The sequence below is a fragment of the Chaetura pelagica genome, unplaced genomic scaffold, assembly GCF_000747805.2.
Source record: "Chaetura pelagica isolate M959 unplaced genomic scaffold, ChaPel_1.0 scaffold37, whole genome shotgun sequence".
In the NCBI taxonomy this organism is placed as follows: domain Eukaryota; kingdom Metazoa; phylum Chordata; class Aves; order Apodiformes; family Apodidae; genus Chaetura; species Chaetura pelagica.
In genome coordinates this window covers 5,341,537-5,363,017 of record NW_009954567.1, presented here as the reverse complement: position 1 = coordinate 5,363,017, position 21,481 = coordinate 5,341,537, and the positions used below count along the sequence as shown (strand labels likewise).

The 21,481-nt window shown below is 41.1% G+C and overlaps 2 protein-coding genes across 2 annotated transcripts in view; one reads left to right on the top strand and one right to left on the bottom strand.

Annotated features, from left to right (window-relative positions):
* Positions 1-1,746: 1,746 nt before the first annotated feature.
* CD180 (CD180 molecule) lies at positions 1,747-6,373 on the top strand. The gene is made up of 3 exons (XM_010005414.1): positions 1,747-1,836; positions 3,875-4,041; positions 4,648-6,373. The coding sequence occupies exons 1-3, from the start codon at positions 1,747-1,749 to the stop codon at positions 6,371-6,373; spliced, it is 1,983 nt and encodes a 660-aa protein (XP_010003716.1).
* A 6,202-nt stretch (positions 6,374-12,575) lies between these two features.
* MAST4 (microtubule associated serine/threonine kinase family member 4) overlaps positions 12,576-21,481 on the bottom strand; it is a 110,607-nt gene continuing 101,701 nt past the window's right edge. Inside the window, exons 23-26 of the mRNA XM_010005413.1 lie at positions 20,038-20,160; positions 18,153-18,289; positions 17,271-17,452; positions 12,576-16,438 (exon numbers count right to left, since the gene is read on the bottom strand). Coding sequence (XP_010003715.1) covers positions 12,576-16,438; positions 17,271-17,452; positions 18,153-18,289; positions 20,038-20,160 — 4,305 coding nt within the window. The remainder of the gene's footprint in view (positions 16,439-17,270; positions 17,453-18,152; positions 18,290-20,037; positions 20,161-21,481) is intronic.

Below are 21,481 nucleotides of genomic sequence, written 5' to 3'. Positions count from 1 at the left end.
TACCCTCCTACCCCCCCATAAATCTCTGTAGTGATTCGTAGATGTAAATTCCATAACAAATAGTAATACACTTGCACCACAGGAAGAGGCAGGATTAGTTTCAGCTGATGTCCCCTCCTGCTTTAAAGAACTTTTCTTGCAAAACAACCCACTAGTCTTAAATTTGAGGTTTCTGATATGAGTGGTGTGAGCTTAGCATTAAAAAAAGCAGATAAACAAGGAGCAAACATCCCAAACCGTTTCCTGTGAAATGTTTGCTACTAGCTGCAGGGGGAGCAGGGTTTCCAGCAAACGCTGGTTAGGGAAGAGGCAAAGGATACACAGTGAGATTTTAGCTTGCCATTCAGACGGTTTGGGGTTTTGTTTTGTGGTTTTTTGTTTGTTTGGTTGGTTTTTTTTTTTATCTTTTTAATTTATAAATTCAGAAGGAGGGGAAGAAAACCCAGCTGAATCTGATCACCACGGAAGCATTGTAGCAGCAGACAAATACAGCAGCAGCACACTGGTGCCACAGCCTCTTGGTGCCCACCAGCCACAATAGCCCATCTGAGAAGTTTAGGCAAAGATGTCAAAGGGAGTCAGGTCTGCACTGGGTTTTAAGCTTTGCTCCTGTCACACTGACTGCTCCCCTCTCCCCAGCCAACTGCAGGGATAAGCACATCGCAGCTCCAGAAAAACTCGATGGACACATCAGCTCCAGCTACCAGCACAGACATGGCCTTCATACACTACTTCAGAGCTGAAACAGCTGATCTTATGAATGGCTTTGGCACTACAGAAGCCCAGATGTCTCCATCTTTCTGGATGTCAGGCTTGATGCTCTCCAGGTGGCATCTGAATTTCTTGATGCTTCACTGATTGAGTTACTGGGGCTGCATCAGTTCAGCCCAACCTGGGCTGTCCCCATTGTGCTGAGGCACATTTGCCGAGCCCAGTATGCTTTTCTTTACTAGGTGGTGAAGAAATACTGTCAATTAAGCCTTCTGAAACAAAGTTAACGAGCTAACAACTCAGCCATTTAAGAAAGGGGAGAGGGGAAAAAAAAAAAAAAAGGGCAGGCTGAGTTGACTGGCTAAAGCTGATGCCCGGTGCTGTCCTGGCAGCAACAACCAGACACTCCTGCCTGCAGCTGCCACAAACATGCCCATCCTAGAGGTGGCTGGAAGTATTCCCCTTCAGAAAATTAATCCTCATGTGTAATACAAGAGGTGAATAATTCCTTTTTAGATAGAGCTATTGTTCTTCATGTTTACTGTTTCTTTTTTTTTGCAGTAATACAGGCACAGATATTGTGCCTATATTTCAGTTCTTTTACATGTTCTTGTGACTCTCACAAACAATGCAACAAATGTTGTTTGACTCAAACTTTCCATTGCATTAGATTCCCCTTTGCTGAGGCACTGCATTTCATCTGCCCTTTTCTTGCTTTGCCTCCCATTTCACACTGAATTAATCCCTCTGTACTTAGTAGAGATGTTTCACTCCACACAAACATAAACACCAATTTTCCCACTTTCAACTTAAAAAAAATCTGTTCTTTCCCAGAAATTTATCAGTGCACAGTCATTTGACTATATTTAAAGCAGGGAAGTTCCTCCTTGACTCTTGAAACTACTGTTTTTCTCACACTGAGCCCAGGTTTAGCAAGCCGACTCACCCATTTTGTCTGACTTTTGCTGCTCTGTCGCACTTTCATTAAGGGAAAAGAGCACAAGATCATCCATTTTGACAACCTGCATCACTGCAATGGACTGTGATCTATACTTTCTAGTTTTCACAGTGTTCGCCTACACTAGCTGTGAAGCATCCAGTGCTGCAGAGACGATGTGCACGGAGGTAAGTGACAGCTGCTGGTCCCTCTCGAGATAAAGTAATGGCATCTGGTGAATATTTTGCTGCTGATGTTTGACGGTTTTCAGTTCTGATGGGTTTTTTAGCAGGGGGATCTGAAAGCCTTTATTGGAGATATAAGATGGGTGTCTTGAGATGTGCTCAGGGACATCAGTCGCCGTCCCTCCTTCTCTTCCTTATGCCTGTGCATCCATGCACCCTCATGCTCCCTTCTGTGGCTGCCAGGGACTTCGGGAGCCTGTCAAACCACACTGCTTCAACTCCCAGAGAGCTGGAAGGATGAAAAAGTTTTACAGTGGTGTTTAGCAAATATCAGAGCTAGACAGAGGACAATTACTAAGATTTTTGTCTCATGCTTTCCGTCTCCATACAGGAATTTGTACACAGTGGCAAGATGATAGTGTCTTTATTTGCTGTCTGGTCAATGTGCAAGACCCCACGAGAACAGAAAGAAAGTACAAAGGTTTTTCCAGAGATAGGGAAAAAGGCTGACCCATAAGTTTTGTAATTTTATTTTTCTGAAGTGGGATAGAAGCGGAAAAAGTAAAGATTCTGATTCAGGGAAGAAGTACTGTGGAAAGCAAACCCTATGCAGTGCACATCTGGGGATAATAGCAAGTTCCTCACTGAGTTAAATGTACAAACCCCTAAGCACTCTGAGCTGCACACTGGGATTCCCCAGGGAATGGTTACTCCTCAGCTCCCTGTGAGAGCAGCTCCATGCCCCTGAGAATACAGGGAGCTTACTCACTAGTTTATTTGAATGGCAAAACATAGACACCGGTCTCAGGTATAGTGACAACTAAACATGTTTTATCTGTCTAAACCACGTCATGGCAAACAGCTCAACTCTTTGCCTATCAGTATTGAAAGCATTGGCATTTCTAAGTCTGTATTTTGCCATTTCTATAGTTTCCAGTGCTCATTAAAACAGCCAAATTGGCCAACTCTGCAATATGTGTTTTTACTTCCTTACAAGCAGAACGACTCTGACCCTACTGGCAGGATATTGCCAAAGCTGCAGCTCCTGTGAAGCCCCCGGAAGCCTGTCCCTGCTAGCCTGTCCCTGTAACCATCCAGGGCTTTCTCTGGGAGCTGGGCAGGGTGAGGAGGGTGCTGCCATCATACTGGCTGCACCCATGGCCCCCATCATGGCTTGGAAGCTGGGACAAGTGTGATGCTCTGAGCATCTCCACTGCCTTGAGAGGCTGCAGCAGGTTACTCCATGGTGGTGTTTCCCTGCACGCCACAGTCCTGGGCTCTTCTTGATTCTCATGCTATCACCAAGAAAAGGCAGGTCAAGCATGTTTAATGGATTTCCCAGGTGGCCACAGAGTAGATTTCTTTACACAATAAGTTAATTTATTTTCATTTAAAATGAAAAGCCTTCATAGAAATTTTAAAGCCTAAGCATATCAGATATGGTCTTTGTCTAGCCTGAACTAAACATTCCCACCATCCTCTTGCTGCAGCCCGTAACTTCAGTTCAGATCCAATTAATTTGGACATGTGCCTTCTAGAAACATTCTCAGACCTACTCTTTTTTACCTCCTTTCTGCAAGGTTTTCTTAAGACTTCTTGTGGAATAAGCTTTGTTACAAGACTCATGAAATTCAGAATTTAAAAAGACCTTGTAGTGATTCTTTCTTAGGCATTAATAATTCATCCAGAAGAGTAAACAATTCTCATATGTGCTAACTTCGATAAGAAAGTACTACAAATGAGGCACGGTTGTAATTAATACAAGAGAGATTCAAGAGATTCATTTAAAAAACACACTCCACAAAACCCCAGGGTATGCATTGCAAGGCAGCACTAAGGGTTTCTAGGGTTCTGGCTGCTATGTTTTTAGTTGAAAATTCTGTTTGTTTTGGTTTGGTGGGGTTTTTTGTTGTGTTTTGTTTGTTTGTTTGTTTTTTTGTTTGTTTGTTTTGGTTTGGTTTTTTGTTTGTTTTAAACACCATAGTTTCCTATTTATATTCCAGGGTATACACCTTGCAGTTTCACTATATATTTTCCACAGATTACAGTAAATAAAAGTTATAGCTGTGAAGGTTTAGGACTGAGGGAGATCCCTGAAAAACTACCTCTCACAACTGAAATCCTTGACTTCAGCTTCAACGTGCTCCCTTCCCTCCAGAATTCAACCTTCTCTGAGCTGAAATCCCTTCTCTACTTGGACTTAACAAGGTAAGGGAGAATGTCCTCACTCCTGCACACCAGGTTGGTCAAACCCCCAGCCCAGGAGAGCACCAGAGCCACATCTCCCTGCCTTCACAAGGAGCCACCAGTAGCACTTGTAGATAGCTATGAAGTATTTTGCTAAGCAGAGATTAATACTCTTGTGCAACATCTAGGCTTCTCCCCTGGTGACAGTCATTTGCAGGACAGTGGGTGAAATACATGTTTTCCACATTCTGCTGCTGCTAAGACAGCAGTGACAGCAAAGTTACTTTTCTAGAAAGTTGCTCCTTCTACTTAAGAGAAAGACAGGTTTGGTCCTTGTAATTGCCCATCTCTTTCTATAGACAGAAAGACACTCATTTTATTAAGCTTGTATCCCTGACTTTTACATATGCTTCCACATGCCCATCATTTCAGGACATTTTTCTTCTCACGAGGGTCCTATATTTCAAGGTGAGCTTAAAAAAACAAGACAAATGTCACTGTAAAAGACACTTTTATCCTGATGAAGGCAACCAATTATGAGTTCTTAGAGAAATGAAGTGCCATTTGGGTAACCAGGAGAGTTTTGAGAGACAGGCCACTGATGCTGGTTTCTATTGCTTTCTCAAGGTGTCAAGTCAACTGGGTGTACGACGGTGCCTTTCACAGCAACAAGCAGCTTAAGACAATTGTGCTGACTGGAAACCTGCTCATGTTTCTGTCTGACACAGCATTTGCTGGCCCAGAGTCCCTGAAGCAGCTTGTCTTAACACAGACGGGTATAACCAGTATATCCTTCATTCCAATGACAAATCTAGACAGCTTGGATACCCTAGTCTTGGGCAGCAACCACATCTCTTCACTGCAGCTTCCTCCCAACTTTCCCATTCAAAACCTCAAGTACCTTGACTTTCAAATGAACAACATAAGAACAATCACAGCAGAAAATGTCCGCATTCTGCAGAAAGCCAGAAATATAACTCTCATCTTTAAAGGGAATGACATTACATACATTGAACCTGGAGCTTTCCAGTCCCATTTCTACAGTTTGGACTTTGGGGGCTGTGCTGACATCCCTGGGGTTCTTGCGGGGATACAGAACTCCACAGCCCAAACCCTTTGGCTGGGAACATTTCACGGTATGGAAAAGGGGCCCCACATAAGCCCCAGTGTTTTACAAGGCCTCTGTAATGTCTCTGTCAAAGATCTCTACCTGCAGCTACGGCACTTCAGAAATATAAATGCTGACACATTTCAGTGCTTGACCAGGCTCCGAAAGCTGGACCTAACTCAAACCTACATCAGTGCACTGCCCCCCGACATCAGCGGCATGAGCTCACTGGAAGAGTTAGTTCTCAATGCAAACTCCTTCGAGCATCTCTGCAATATCAGCTCTGCTGCCTTTCCCTCTCTCACCCATCTCCACATCAAGGGGAACTTGCAGAGCCTGCAGCTGGGCTCTGGCTGTTTGGAGAAGCTGGCAAAGCTTCAACATCTTGATTTAAGTAAGAGTCATGTTGAAAGCTTTGACTGCTGTGAGGAAGCACTGCATGGTTTGGGCAGTCTTCGGTACCTGAATCTGAGTCACAACTTCAAGCTGCACCTCCAAGATGTGCTTATTAAGGATGGTGCTAACTTGGAGCTGCTGGACCTAGCTTTCACCTCTCTTCACGTCAGCACTTCACAGGGTCCTTTCCAAAATTTGCATCTCCTGCAAGTGCTGAACCTTTCCTCCTCTCACATTAATACTAGCATTCAGCATCTCTTTCAAGGCCTGGAAAACCTCATACTGTTGGACCTTAGTCAAAATAGCTTTGAGTCAGGGATCATGCCGGAGGACAAACTGTTCCAACCGCTATCCAATTTAGAGGTGCTAATTTTATCATCCTGTGAACTGACAGCAGTAGGTGGAGAAGCATTTCATAGCCTCATAAAGTTACGGCATGTTGATCTGAGCCATAACAAACTTCTTGCATTCAGTACAGATCCATTTTCAAACCTCAAGAGCATCTATCTCAATTTTGCCCACAACAGCATCCATATTATACCACAAAACAAGCTGATGTCCCTAGCTGGCCAATGTGTAATCAATTTAAGTTACAACCCTCTGGACTGCACCTGCTCCAATATTGGTTTAATCACCTGGTACAAGCAGAATATGGATAAAATTGAAGACCCTGAAGGAACAAGGTGCTCTGAACCCAAATTGTTAGCTGGGGCTCAGCTGGCCACCATCTCACTCTCCTGTGGGATCAACATGGCAGGAATCATTGCAGTTGTTTTGGCTATTTTATCTTGTAGTACCATCTTCATTTGGGGTGCTCGCTATTTAAAGCAAAATTACCAGGAAATTTAAGTTTATGATGGAGATACAGAGAAGATGTACAGCAATTGTATTAGGATGAAAGTCAACCTACTAGTTTTGTTTGTGATTTGTATTTTCTTAACTTTTGTAATAGCCTTTCCATTTGTATTATAACTTAAAAAAAATAAAAATAAAAAATATTAGAGAACTAGAAAAATAAACTCTGACTTAAGCGTGGAACAGGAACAACTTCTCTTATAGAAAAATTTCTGTTCAACTCAATTTTAGCCCTGGTGTCCTAGTACTGCTTTCCTTTTCCTATAAAGGAAAAATCCAAGGGTCAAAATTGAAAGCTTGTTCTCTTTAAAAAATGAAGACAAAACCACCATCACTATCATGTCCCACAAAAAATCCCCAAATAAACCAAATGCTCACCTTCTATCAAGTGCCCTTGAAAAACAATACTGTTTAAGAGCTGGCAGTACTGTACCCCACTCTGCTAAAAAATGAAAAAAAAAAACCCAACAACTTTCTGTGAGGAATAGGCACAACATTCATAGTCTTGTAAGATCCATTCCTGCAGGACTGACAGAAACAGCCTGTATCATCTTTCCAATTTCTTTAAAATATATTTGATCCTTCAGAAAGTTCCTGGCTGTTGAAGCTCTATCCACCTCTTGTCCAGGGTCAGGCCCTGCTCCTGTACTAGTTACTAGACTCTGTAGTAAGCCCTGACTAGCAACAATCATAGAGTCATAGAATGTTACGAGTTGGAAGGGATCCCCCAGCCAAAGCAGGATCACCCAGGGCAGACCACACAGGAACGCATCCAGACAGGTCTTGAAAGTCTCTAGAGAAGGAGACTCCACAGTCTCTCTGGGGAGCCTGTTTCAGTGCTCTGTCACCTCACAGTAAAGAGGTTCCTACATTCTAGCTACACTCATTGTTCCTTGTCCTTTTACTGGGCACCACTGAAAAGAGACTGGCCCCTTCCTCTTGACACCCATCCCTCAGATATTTCCGGTCACTAATAAGCTCCCCTCTCAGCCTTCTCTCATCAAGACTAAACAGCCCCAGTTCTCTCAGCCTTTCTTCATAGGAGAGATTTTCAAGTCCCTTAATCAGCCTCGTAGGTCTTCACTGGACTCTCTCCAGTAGATCCCTGTCTCTCTTGAACTGGGGAGCTCAAAACCAGATACGGTATTCCAGGTGTGATCTCACTAGGGCGCAGTAGGAGGGAGGAGAACCTCCCTAGACCTGCTGGATACACTTTTCTTAATGCACCCCAAGAAATCATTTGCCCTCTTGGCCATAAGGGCACATTGCTGTCCGAACTTGTCCACTAGTACTCCAAGGTCTTTCTCCATGGACCTGCTTTCCAGAAGGATGATCCCTAATCTGTAATGGTCCCGGGTGTTATTCCTCCCCAGATGCAGGACTCTACACTTGTCCTTTTTGAACTTCATGAGGTTCATCTTTGCCCAGCCCTCCAGCCTGTCCAGGTCACGCTGGATGGCAGCACAGCCCTCTGGTGTGTCAGCCACTCCTCCCAGTTTGGTATCATCCATGAACTTGCTGAGGATACACTCTGTCCCTTCATCTAGGTCACTGATGAAAATATTGAACAAAACTGGGCCCAGTACTGATCCCTGGGGAGGCCCACAGGCCTCCAACTTGAATTTCTACCACTGAACACAATCCTTTGAACTCTGTTGTTGAGCCTGTTTTCGATCCACCTCACAGTCCAATCATCTATCCCACATTTCTTGAGTTTTCCTATGAGGATGTTACAGGAGGCAGCATCGAAAGCCTTACTGAAGTCAAGGTATATGACATGCACTGCTCTCCCTTCACCTACCCATATGGTCATGCCTTCACAGAAGGCTATCAGGTTAGTAAAACAAGATTTTCCCTTAGTAAGTTCCATGTTGGCTTCCTGATAAACCTTTTTTCCCATGTAGTTCGAGACAGCCTCCAGAATGAGCTGCTTCATCACCTTTCCAGGGATGGAGGCAAGACTGACTGGTCTGCAATTCCATGGATCTTCCTTGTTGCCCTTTTTGAAGACTGGAGTGACACTGGCTTTCCTCCAGCCCTCAGGCACATCTCCTGTTTGCCCCATGGGAGGGACCCCATGGGGAAGCAGGGGAGGACTGTAAGGAATCCTTTTCCCAAGGAGGAAGGAGCAGCAGGAACCACCAGCCTGTGAACTGACTCTAAACCCCATCCCCTGTCCCCCTGTGCCGCTGGGGGGAAGGAGGGAGAGAAACCAGGAACAAAGTGATTTGGGCCCAGGAAGAAGGGAGGAGTGGGGTAACATATGCAAGCCCTGTTCTGTGTGTTGTCTGTGTCCTGGCTGTGTTTGATTAGTGTGAAATTAAATTATTATTCTTTCCCCAAGTTGAGTCTGTTTTGCCCGGGACCTTAATCGGTGAAGAGCCCTCCTTGTCCTTTGTCTTGACCCATCAGCTTCCAGTTGGCCTTTGTCCTCCCCATCCCAGAGTGTGTGTGCCTGGGGGAGGGAAAGGGTGTGTGGAAACTCAGTGACCGGTCACGTGGCTGCTGCTTTGTCGTTTTGGGCCCAAACCGTAACACTGGTTAAATGAGCAATTTCAAATAACTGTGTTATCCGACAATCCAGAATGAATGAAAGCGTGTGCACAATCCAAGGGAGACATGTTTCTTCCACTGTTTCCCTCCTACATTCACGTGTTCAGGAAAGTGACAGACAAATAGTAAAGTTAAAAGGGATCACGACACAATCCATAGCTTGAGATAGGCGCAATAAAAAAAATAACACAGCAAGTATCTGGTAGTAACTGTGAAAGATCCACAAATCTAAGCGACTTGAGGGGAAAACTGCATGCTGGGCTAAGGCTTTCTGAAATGCCTCTTTGGAGAGAACAAAGTATTTAATCACCAAGAGTTTCTGAAACCCTACCCAGTGTCATGGCGTAGGCCCATGCATAGACCTGTTGGTAAAAGCTCAACAACAGCTGAAAAGGCTAAATTATTAATATATTCCTATGCAAAATATATTTGCACATAGTATTGAGTGTTGCCTTTCCTCCAACCAATCTTTTTCCCTCTACAAAATTAGTTTAAATGACCTTATCTTAATCTGTTTTAATTCTTTACTCCTTAATTTACTTTAGTGTCATCTCTGCTTTATTTGCCTGCAAAATACCATTCATAGGACCCTGTGCAAACAACAGTGCTGACAGTATACACTGTAGGTTTCAGGATATACAAATCCTAGAGACTGGCACTAATTATACTGAAGGAAAATTTATATACGGCTATAATATACTCATGTTCAGATTATATATATATTAAAACTTATTTAAGGCAAAAAATTCAATCTTCTAGGATTACTTATCTAGGTTATAAAGAAGATGCAGATGTATTTTTCTTCATAGACTTTGCTTACCCATTCAGGCTTTGATTTGCTGCAATCTTTGGTTTCCAGTCACGCCTTTTATCTCTTACTTTTTCAAATACAGCTGGGGATCCAGCACAGAGAGAGAACAAGGGCCTGAGGTGAATGGTGCCTAGTAGGATTGAACTCACCACCATCCTAGCTGTCACTGAAGTCATGGTGCACAGAAAACTCCAAAACTTGAGCAAGTAACAAGTCACATTTCAGAGACTTGTAGTATTAAACTTTAATTTGACAAACATAATCTAAGAACCAAGTTCTTCCTTCCCCAACTGGGCTTAAAAAAGACACCATCTGTAAGATAAAAGTCAATTTTTGGAAGACGACTTTACTCTGAACAGGACAGGTGAAAAGGCAGCTCCTTGAAGCAGCTCAAGAAAAAATGCTAACACAACAATGTTTCATGCTGGATTTTTATTTCAATGTTATGCAACTGCATAAGTATAAATAATCGTGTTCAATATACAACAATTATGACATCCATAAGGAGTTTCTTAGAGAAAATAAGACTGCAAACACTTTATTGCACAAACCCTAACAATTTTTTTTTTTCTTTGTAAGCTGAGGCATCTACAGCAGGAGGTCTACAAAAGAACACATCAGATCTACAATCACATAAAGACTGAACAAGTAGAACACAGGCAGGAGGATTTCTAACAGCTTACTGATAAGGTTAACACCAACAAACAGGTACTACATAAACACAAGCTTAAGATCTGTTACACTTCCAAAATGCGAAGAACTTACTTGTCAGAAGTGATAATAAACTATACAAAATATACTTAAAGGTATACTGTAAACAAATAGCTAGGTATGCTTTAATGGAAACAAGAGGATAGTTGAAAAAAATGCAGAAGACTGTAAACTAGGAAACACCTCCCAGACAGAAATGTTGTTTCGAAGTGCATTAGCATTCATTCGTATTAACTGCCAAAGCACAGATGAACTGTAAATGTCGAGACCATTCCACCTTTAAAACTGCCCCAAAATATTATCCGTTGCTCATGAGCTCCTCTGTGAACATACTGAAGGCAAGTATGGATGTTCTAGAGCCATATGAAAAATCTGAAGGACTTGTTTGTGGTATTATCTTTCCATGGCATGTTTGTGGTAATCCAACTCAACTAATCAGTATGATAAAGATTTCACCAGAGGGAAGTAAATTCTGCACACTATCAGTTCCCATACAATCTTCCAAGTGAAGATTAAACTGTGCTTTTATGAAAAACTTTCTAGCTTTTGAGACAGAAAGACAATCTGTAAGCCCTGATGAAACAGGCAGGAGCCTAGCTCTACTGTGGGTACATATAACAAAAATAAGCCAAACTACCATTCTGTTTATCCCCATCGTTAAAAAACATGTATCTGCAAGAGTATTTTGTAGTGCTTCTGTACATATTTCAAAGTTTACCTTTCATCCTTCAAACTAAATACCTACACTAACTATCCATGCTAAAATGAGCAATGTCTACATGTTCCACAGTATACAAAATTTAAATAAGGCTTAGCAAAAGTAAAAATACAGTCACATTCTAGCACCAAATAGCTCCAACAGGTTCCTTTGTTACAAAATGCTTCTTTTATAATTACAGTATTTGCTTTTTTTGCATACAAATAAAAAGGTTATGTTGTGAAATGTATGGAGCTACTCAATGCATTTAAACATGAATGTGAAACCTGGAATTACTTGCTAAAAACAGCAAGTTAAGTCTACAACATAAGGCCCCAGCTATGTATTAAAATGTATTGATGTCCTGAACTTTTTTGAAGATATGATACTGAAACTGTTTTTTTTTCCTTTTTACCTTGCTTGTCATAAAACAGAAAAAAGCTACAACTGTATGAAGCTAATTATGCAGACCTATATGCCATAATACGTATTCTCTAAATACATTAAAAAAAGGGGATGAACATATTAGTACTGCAAGTCATGTGCTTATACCTGTGCCTCACTCTGTAAGGACCTGAACTTAGAAAAGCTCAAGGAACTCAAGAGAGGATTGCAGCAAAAACTAAGCACATGATACGTGCTTGAGTCTCAGCCTTGTCTGAGGTGAAGGTCACAGAACGCACTTCCAATAGACAAGACAAGAACCACCATTTCACCAGAGAACATGACTCTTGCTGGGACACCCTGATAACCAAGTGGTCCTGCTGCAGCTTTAACAACACTTACTCTAAGAGACAGACTTCATGTGGTAGGGAGATGCAATTAGGTCTTGTGACAGATCTGGCGAAGCAGTCAGTCAGGTACAGTACTATCAAAACTGGATTATTAAAAATACATGTAAAAACTCACAATAAGTCACTGTGTTTATTCTGTACTAGTATTTTTTTAACTTCTAGCTAGAATTTTAGTAAGTAAAAATGTGGCCTGTTTTTGTTTTCCAGTCAGACCAATGCTTGTTCCAGGTCTGAGTTTTAACAATTCTGTTTCATACTGGAGTATGGCAATAAGTGGCAAAGCAACGATCTTAAAAAAGGGAAGAGTAAACAATGCAATCAGCAGCAAAGTATATATGCTACATTCAAACCCCAAACACATTGCTAGGTATTTACAGAGGAAATATTTTCTTCAACAGCTTTCAGCTGTAAAGGTATTTTTGTACAAATACTATATGGTAACAGTTTTACCGGTTACAATTGGAAAGGCATTTTGAAATAAAGTCCTCTCTTTATATATCCCCTTGTTCTCTCTTCAGTGACATGAAAGATTTGCTGCACAAAGACATGACACAGTGCTGGTTTAAAGGCAGTCAAATATAATGATATTGTTTCAACCAGTCTTGAATTCAGACCTGCCAGGTCTTGGAGTTAACTGGATTTTTTGTGAGGGCTGCTCCGTGAAGCTTCCTTTCCCCGCCGCTGCCGCACTGAGTCTTTGTCATCAAAAAGCGCGTTAGGGCGGTCTGGTGTGATTGCTGACCTGGACAGATCTTTGCCTACATTCTGTTTTCTTGAAGCAGACTGCTGAGCCTGAATGGCATCTTTTCCCTTTGCATCCACAGTGTTAAAAAAAGACTTTTCTTGACTTCCAGGTTTCCCACCAAGGTTTGAAGCAGGGTAATGGGCTTCTACCACAACAGCAGTACTGTGCAAGGCCATCAGTGAAACACTCGTAGTCATTTCTGCCTTAGTGCTCCCTGCGGAAGAGGTGGTTTTCTTATTTAGTTCCTTGCAGGTTGCAGGAAGCTCAGGTGAGCCTGCTTTAACCTTTGCTGCAGATGCATCACTCTTCAATGAAGACAAACCAGATACTTCTTGTCTACATTCAGAGATACTGGCTGAACAAGTCAACGGCTTTCCTGGTGTTGCAGCCACAGAAGAACTCTGCCCACCGGCAGCCGACAATTGTTTTATTGCAATCTGCTTGTTTGCATCCTCTGGCTGTTTTTGAATAACTTGTCCTTTCCCTTTTGAATCTTGAGAGCTTTTGCTACTTGTGGTCGATTTTTCTGCTCCTTTCCCTCTGGCATCGCAGCTTGCAAGGCAAAGGGTAGGCTCTACTTTTCCACTGTCAAGCTGAACATAAAGTGCGTCAGTGCAGATTTTTCCTTCGGGTCTCTTGTCTGCAGAGGTCATCTCGTTATTAGGACTTCTGTCTGCCTGTTTGCTTAGCAAGAGACAGTCTTTCACAGTGGAAAACTTTGGAGACATAGTTTGTTTTTCACTGAGGTGAAGTTGTTTTTGATTAGCAGACTCCCCCAGGCCTGCTGGTTCTTGCCTCTGAAGCTGCTTGGAATTCTCTGGGCCTGCCAGTACTGGGCCTACAGTGGAGGATTTGAGTTTGGTATCAGAAGTGATGCTGCTCATTTGGATGGTGGTTACTGAGCCATGCTCCAAACTCACAGGCCTTTCAGCCTGCACCTGTTCAGTGTGCGTTTTTTTCAAAGAGCCTGAAGCAGAAGAAAAGGGATCTAATACATTTTTACTGGCATGTTTCCCATCTTTCCGGGAGCTGGTAGATAGCTGATTAATAGTTTCTTTTTCTTTCACAGCTGGAGTGCATGGTTTTTGTGACAATGTCTGTTTATCCAAATACTTAGACTTAGACGTACTCAAATCAGAGACTTGCCTTTGTTTGTTACTGCTGCTTTCTACATAGGGGGCAGCAGGCTTCACATGTTCTTGAACACCTGAGTGAACATCTACAGCACAGGTTTTGCTTAAGATATCTCTCACAGCAGAGGAGCCTGAAGCACTAAGTTGCTGCCGAGAAACTTGGCTGGACTGCTGTCTCTCAGTAGTCTGAAGCTTTATATCAGTGAACTGTTTCTGATCTTTCTTTCCTAAATCTTTAGCATTTTCCTTCTGCACAGAGGAAGGCAGTGCAGAGTTCTCATTTTTAGGATAACAATCTATGGATGGTTGCATTGGCCGTTTGAATGGAAGACCTTCACTCTTCGACTCTGTGGTAACTGTCTTAGACTCGCTGAAAACTTTCTGCTTGGTTATGTCCTTTTGCATAAAACTAGTAGCAACATTACTGTCATCTTTGCCTAGCTGCTTCAGTGATTCTCTGCTCTCCTTAGGTTGTGCTTTGGGGCCAGCTGCCTGCATTTTTCCTTGCATTTGAGGTGGAACAGCAAAATCAGCATTTTTTTCATTGCTTTTGGAGTAGCTTGTTACCAGGACATCTGAGACCTTCGGAGATGACTCCCTGATCAGCTCCACCTTTGCAGGGATAGGCTCGCAACTTCTCTGTGTTACTGGCTCTTTGGCAGGCAACTCCTTTTGTACTTGTTTTTCTTTTCCTAAAGATTTTTCAGGAGTGCTTTGGACAGTGGAAAGTTTTGGGTATGCTTGAGTAGTTTTAACACTCTGAGTAACACAAGACTTTGCCTCCACTGAATTGTCCTTCTGTTTGTAAGGGGAGGTGTCTTCCTTTTGAACAGCTTCAGTAACACAAATATTGCCTTTGGTAGCTGGATTAGAAACCTTTTTCTCTGTCACTTCTTCTGCAACCACAGGGATGACTGGTGAGCTTGGAGAACTCTTGCTTGTTTGCAGAGCTTGAGCCTCTAATACAGTGATTTTGCCAGATTTTGAAGAGCTTAACAACTGCTCTTTCTGACAGGCCAGTTCTGCCTTCCCACCACTCCCTTGTGGTGCTGGGAGTTTAGAAGATGCCCCATCACTGCTGGTGCTCTGTCCTTCTGGCAGCACGCACAACGACAGTTCAGTCTTTGAAGCTTGTGGCCCAGAAAGTAAGGCAATGTCTAGCGTGCCTTCTATTGGCTTCAAACAGGAAACAGACCTTCCGTCAAGTTTATATTCTGATGGACTTTTTCTGACAGGAGTCTCAGTGGAAATAAGGGCTGATTTTTCCACACTCATGTCTGCTCGGCCATTCAAGGTCTTGAGAGGTACAAAAGAAACTGGGCTGACTGGAGCAGCATGTGCACTGTTGATATATGCTCTTCCATCAGCTACAGCAGTGGGCTCCTGCTGTATGTTCATGGGCCTACCTGTATTAAGTTGAAGGCATTCATGAACATTTGATGTCAATTTGGGTTTTAGCACTGGACAGACAATGTCATCTTTTTCTTCAATGGACATTTTCTTTCTAAGATAATCAATATTTGCAAGTTTGCCGTCTAATCTTTCAAATTTGACAAATTCTTTTGTTGGTACATTTTTATCCATGTTTTCTCCCTTTCCATTCAGTGTCCTATCAGTGGACTGAGGCAGCACATCTTGTAGTGTACATGGTGGGGAAATTATTTTGAAGTCATAAGAAGTATGACTGGGCTCATTAGGTAGAGGCCCATGAGAAAACAGCGGTGCATCTAAAGTAACACCATCATTTAATCTCAAGTTTGTACTCTTTTGAAGAGTGTCCTTAAGTATGCCACTAGCTGACTGAGTCTCCAAAGAAACAGTTTTTGTTTCAAACTGATTCAATCTTTCTATAACTTTCTGAAATGCTTTTTTGTCTCTTTCTTCCAATCTTAAGGTATTGGGATTTTCTGGTTCACTGCTAGGTTCATGTATAGCAGCATTCGCTTTTTCAGCAAAATCTTGCTTTTTCATAACTATCTTGACCTTCAGTTTGTCTCTGTCCAGCTCATCAATGGATTCTTGCCTACCTAATTTTCGGCTTATAGGTCGTTTTAAGCAGCCCTGCTCTGCAGGCCTGACTCGTGTGAGTGATGGCACATCACATACATTCTCCTCCAAGCTCTGAAGAGTTACTTCCCTTTGGGACAATTCTCTATTCGCTTCTTCCTGGGTCACTTCCAGACTGTGTTTTCGTGAACATAAATGTTTCTTATCACTGCCATAAGAGGGTGCAAGTTTCTCTTCAGACTGGACTCTCTTTAACAGTGGAGATCTTGGTGGCTCTGCACTCTTTGGTCTAACAATATGCCTTACAATAGTTGGAGGGGAGTGCATTTTGCTAGGAAAAGACTGAGCTATTTTTGTATTTCCAATTGAATGTCCCAGCAGTGGTGATGGAGAACGCTGAGGGGATGTTGGCTGGGGTGTTGGAGAAGGGGTCCGTGCAAGAGGAGAGAGAGGAATGCTGCCAGCTGATTTGCGTCTTCCTGATCTGTATCTTTGCCCACCAAGCTTTGGACCCAAGCCATGAAGAGTACTGGGTCTTACGTGTCCTGAGCCAGCTGGAGAATTGGGAGCACTTGAACTAGGGGAGCTACTCTGTGATGAGTTAGTACCTACAAAAAGAACAAACAAGCAAACCGAACAAACGTAAATTTAACAAGGTTTTTTGAATCTTGTCTAAATCTTAAGTGAGACACAGAACTTTCACCAGTCCAAAGGGCCTATGTGCCATCTTCTTCCACGTTTCAAAATTTTGAAGATTTTGAGTGACTGGGCTGTAAACCCCTCATAATTCCAATTACATTGCTATTTCTCCCTGTCCCCCTTTTTTCATTCATACTCTAATTTATCACTTCCTTCTATTTAAACAGAAGACCTAATGCGTTCTGCCACTTCAAAGCAAAGACAAAGGCTTTCCAAATAATTTACCTTTGCCAAGGGACTGTAAAACAGGAGTCACTTTTAGTACACACTAAAATCATGACACAAGTCAAACGAGAAAAAAGAACAGATTTTTAGGAGCCAGAAAGATGCACATTTCAGCATCCAGTCAATCTTTTCAGCAATAAATCTGCCTTATGAGTTCCCATACTAGTTCCATTATGTAGCAACTTTCTCCTCATTCTTCTATCAGCCAACAGTAGATTCTACCTTTTACTCCAAACGTGGACTGCTTATTACTCAACTTACAGCCTCTAGACTTGGATTTAAGCTCTGTGACAAACCCAGCAGACAGTTCCCTTTTAGGTGCTTCTTTATCATGAAAACACATTTGGTTTTGCATTAGCAGTCTTTTTTCTTCTTCCAGACAGAAACTAGCTGTTCAACGATCATGCTTGTCAGAGCTGTCTGCTCCTAGCAGAGTGTTAACAGATCTGGGAGACTCACAAGTAGAAGAATAACTTCCAAGTCCTTTTACCCCACCCTCCACTCCTTCAGACTCACCAGATGGAAACTCAGGAGTAGACCGGTAGCTTGGGGTAGGTGATCTAGGAGATAAGCTGTGGGTTGGAGATCCAGGCAAGCTCTCCCCTGAGGAGAGTGATCGATTCAGGCAGGAGAAACTTCTGCTGGTGTGAAGAAGAGGAGAAGGTTGCTTGGCCAGCTTTTTAAAGAGCGATCTTCTCCTAGTGTGAGAAAAACAGAATTAATCAGAAATTATGATGCGTAGAAGATATTAACAGAGGCAAAACTCTTGCAATCTGACTTTGCTTTCCTCTCCTTTTATCCTTAGGAATGCAAATATTAAATCTATGTTTATGTGAAAGCAAACCACACTGCAGAGAGTTAATTTTAGAAAATATATGGATTTTCTAATAGGTAGAATAGATATGGTAACAATCTATTAGTACTAAAATTTACTCGCTGTACTCCAGAAGAAGGGTTAACTCCTTATGAGCATAAATCCTCGTTTTTATAATTAAAGAGTCCACTAAAACTGAAGATATATCCACAAAGAACTAGCAATGTGTTTAGATAAAACATGTATCATCAAACTGTAAATTCCCATAAACTTAGCCCTAGTAAGATTAAACAAGTACAAAACAGTACACTTAAACTAAATGAAGCAGCAACGTCAGTTATTCACTTTGTTCCTTGTATCTCTGTGCACAACATGCAAAATTTTTTGGGTTGTTTTAACAGATCTAGTTTAGGCAAAACAGGATTGGAAGGACCTGTTACAAGCACAGGGTCTCACAGAAGAAGGAAAAAGATGCAGAAGACAAGAGAGAGAGATGTATTTACTTCAGATTTTAAATTAATTGTTATGTACACACACACACACACATGGAAACACATTCGCCATGGAACAAAACAACAACTCACCTCTCCAAACCCTCCTTCTTCTTGGTTTTCTTACTGCGTCTGACCATTCGGCTCCTGTAGCTGTTCCGCCTGGCAGGTCCTGTCTTGATGGATGTGTTTTCAAAAGGAGTTGTTGTTACTGACACTTTGTTGCCACTCTGCCAAAATGGAAGAGGAACATTTAGGCATAAGTAATATAAGGCAACTTAGCCTTAAACAGAAGGTACACCACAAACATGAATGCAACAGGAGAGAACTCCAGCATCAGAGTAAGAACTGGGAAAGCAGGAAGCCCATGCACAGGTTACCAGGCTAACTTCTGTCAGATAAGGACTGGAAAATAATACAATTCTGCCAAATTTCCTAAACTTCCTCCACTCCAGCTTCACAAGGGGTAATACCAGCAACCGTAGCTATACCAGAAGAGAACAAGGGTTGACCAAGACTGCAATTTTCAAGATGAAAACCTCTACAGAAACATCCTAATTTCCCACAAAGTACAGCTGTCACTGTGCTGTGGTACATTCACCAGCCATTCCTGTCTCAGGATACCAACTGTAACCATGATGAAATGGAGGAGAAAGCCTTATCTTTTTTATCAATCCAAACCCATTATTTTATCTTGTTCAAAACAGAGAACAAATATAATTAAGTTAAGCTTTTTAGGACCATGAGCATGAAAAGACGACTCAACAAATAAACTGGAAGTAACTATATTATGTTTTAAAAATTCACACTTCCTGCACAGCACTGTCTATCAACTACAGTGAGCTTTTTTTCTAAGGAATTCCAATAGCCCACATTTATGACACAGCCTATTTTGATAAACAACAATCTCTCATTTTAAGTTTACTCCTGCAAGCAGTGTGCAAGGTTGTCATGCTTCTCTTTTTGTGTATCAGACACAGAAAAAAACTGCACACCCGCAAATATCTAAAATTACAGAATTTTCTCTTACACATCTATTGCAAAATTGGAAAACTTGGAACTTCCTTTGTTTTCACAGAAAAAAAACCCCAACAACAAACAAAAAAACAACTTAAGGACTTCTGCATCTTTCCTCAGGTCTCTGTATTCTCCCATTACTACACGGCTTTTATATTTTTTTTTAATAACTGACCAGCAAGCTCTGCATGTTACACCATGAATTATTAGCAACACAGGAAGTAAATACACAACTGTCTAAAATAATTCTGACCTATGTTAGTCTGCGATGAAAAATTAACGTATAAACTGCAACATGATGAGTTACAGTGAAAAGTTAAGACACTACGATTAGTTTTAAAAAGTTGGGGGGTTTTGTTTGTTTTTGAAGAAAAGTACATCTATAATTTTGTAATAGCACAGACCTCAGAACACTCCACAAGAGAAAAATGTGATAGCTTGATTCAAAAAAGTACAACTGCAGAATCAGAATTTCATTAAGAAGAGAAGCTCTGTGGGGCAAGCATGGCTCTATACAAGACAAAACATTTTGGACCTTAAGATTATGAAAGACAAGCTCCTGCTCAGTAGAGAAGAATATATTTTCAATTCCTTCCACTTTTCCTCGATTTCACTTTCAAAGGATAAATCAAGGAGTAGAATCATCATCAAAACCCTGAATTACCTGATGAAGGTAAGAAAATTCAAGAAAGTAATCGAAAATGTCAAATTTTTTAAGAGATAGAGACACCTCTGTGTTAGTGCCTTGAATGTATTTAAGCTATCTCAACAGGACTGCCAGTTTACTGTAGAGAAACTAAAATCATAATGGCCTTTCTCCAGATCTGTGCAACAGCAGCTTGGAGTTCGTACTTGAACAACTACAAAATCTGATAAACGATCTCTGACAGAAATAAACATAACCACTCAATCCTTGGTGAAAACAGCAAGCACTTCTGCATGCCAGTTGTCCAGGAGTTACCTTTAACAACAACTCAATGACTTCCGTATGAACAAGACCATGCACTGGCTCTCCATTGATATGAGTAATCAGGTCTCCAGCTTTTAAACCCGCCTGGTAAGCTGCACCTCCTTCTTCCACATTCTGGAAATCAGAGACAAATATGCACAAAATGGACTCTGTTTAACCTTCATCCTTTCAAAAGAAGGCTTTGTTTAATGAACTCTTTCTATAAAACCAGTTGGCAATCAAGAAAATTTAAAGACAGTAACTTATATAAAAGCCCTTTCACCATTGACTACTTTACCTTTACACAAGGCCTGGAAAGGTCCCAAAACTCACCAAAACATTGCTTGTCATTGCTTTGTACATCAGGGAAGTTTTTATATATGTAATAAAGCAGGGGCCACTGACTCCCCACGGCAAAAGCTCAGAATCAAATTAAGATTTTAGCATGTGACACTGAAAAAAACTGATGTAATTAAGGCAGTGGTCACATGCAATACCCTGATTGTGAGAAAAATTCTTAACTCCACCATATAGTTAAGGGCTGTTTTCATTTGATTCAAATTCACCAGGATACCCATTAGAGGGAATAGTAAATCAAAAAGGTGATGAAGGCCCAAATCAAACTGAATTCAAAATTATTTCAGAGGTGGCTTAAATAATTTATTATATTCTAAAATAAGCTTTTGAAAAAATATAAGTCATACAGCAACTATTAAAGCCTACAGTGCTTACAGAGCTAAAAAAACCCACAGTATTTTGAAAGGTTTCATTTTTACCACAATTTATCATTTTTTCTCTTCCTTTCACTGATGTGACACTATATGAGTGGCAAGAAATCAATGTTCTCAATAGATTAATAGGTCTGAGAGGTAAACATAAATGAAAAATGAGTAATACACTACCACATCAGCAGCATTGCTCCTTCAAAACCTACAATACATATTTAAAACAAAGCACTGTACAAAACTTCAAAGTTTTAAATGTATTTGTAATACATTTTTCAGAATTATGTTAAGGTAGTTAAAACATTTTAGTTTATACACACCCAATATTTTTTGCATGTATACTATACAAATTAAACCACATTTAATTTTGTTATTACAAGAAATTATAAAATAAATACATATATATTTACAAAAATACACACTTATTTTACAGTTAAGGAGATTGATAACCAATTAAATGCAAGAACTGATGCATTTCCCTTAAGCCTGTCTCCCACTTTGTTCGTATCAGGCGTGAACAGAGGATGAAAAACACATTATTTATTCAAGACAGTCTTTTTCCTGTACTATTGAATCCTCAAAGGTATTCACAGTTCCAAATTATGTGCACATTTCTACACAAATGAAAGTCAATACTTGAAATCAGCTTACTTGTGTCTAGTAAAATACTGTTGACTTTCATGAATACCTTAATTGGCACAGTCTAATGAACTCTATGTATATTTCAACAA

What these genes read in the sequence shown, in the direction of transcription:
- CD180 (XM_010005414.1), top strand. Translation starts at nt 1,747, where the DNA reads ATGGACTGTGATCTATACTTTCTAGTTTTCACAGTGTTCGCCTACACT. An exon ending in CAGAGACGATGTGCACGGAG is followed by an intron (nt 1,837 to 3,874) that starts GTAAGTGACAGC and finishes TATTTTCCACAG; the next exon opens with ATTACAGTAAATAAAAGTTA. An exon ending in CTCTACTTGGACTTAACAAG is followed by an intron (nt 4,042 to 4,647) that starts GTAAGGGAGAAT and finishes TGCTTTCTCAAG; the next exon opens with GTGTCAAGTCAACTGGGTGT.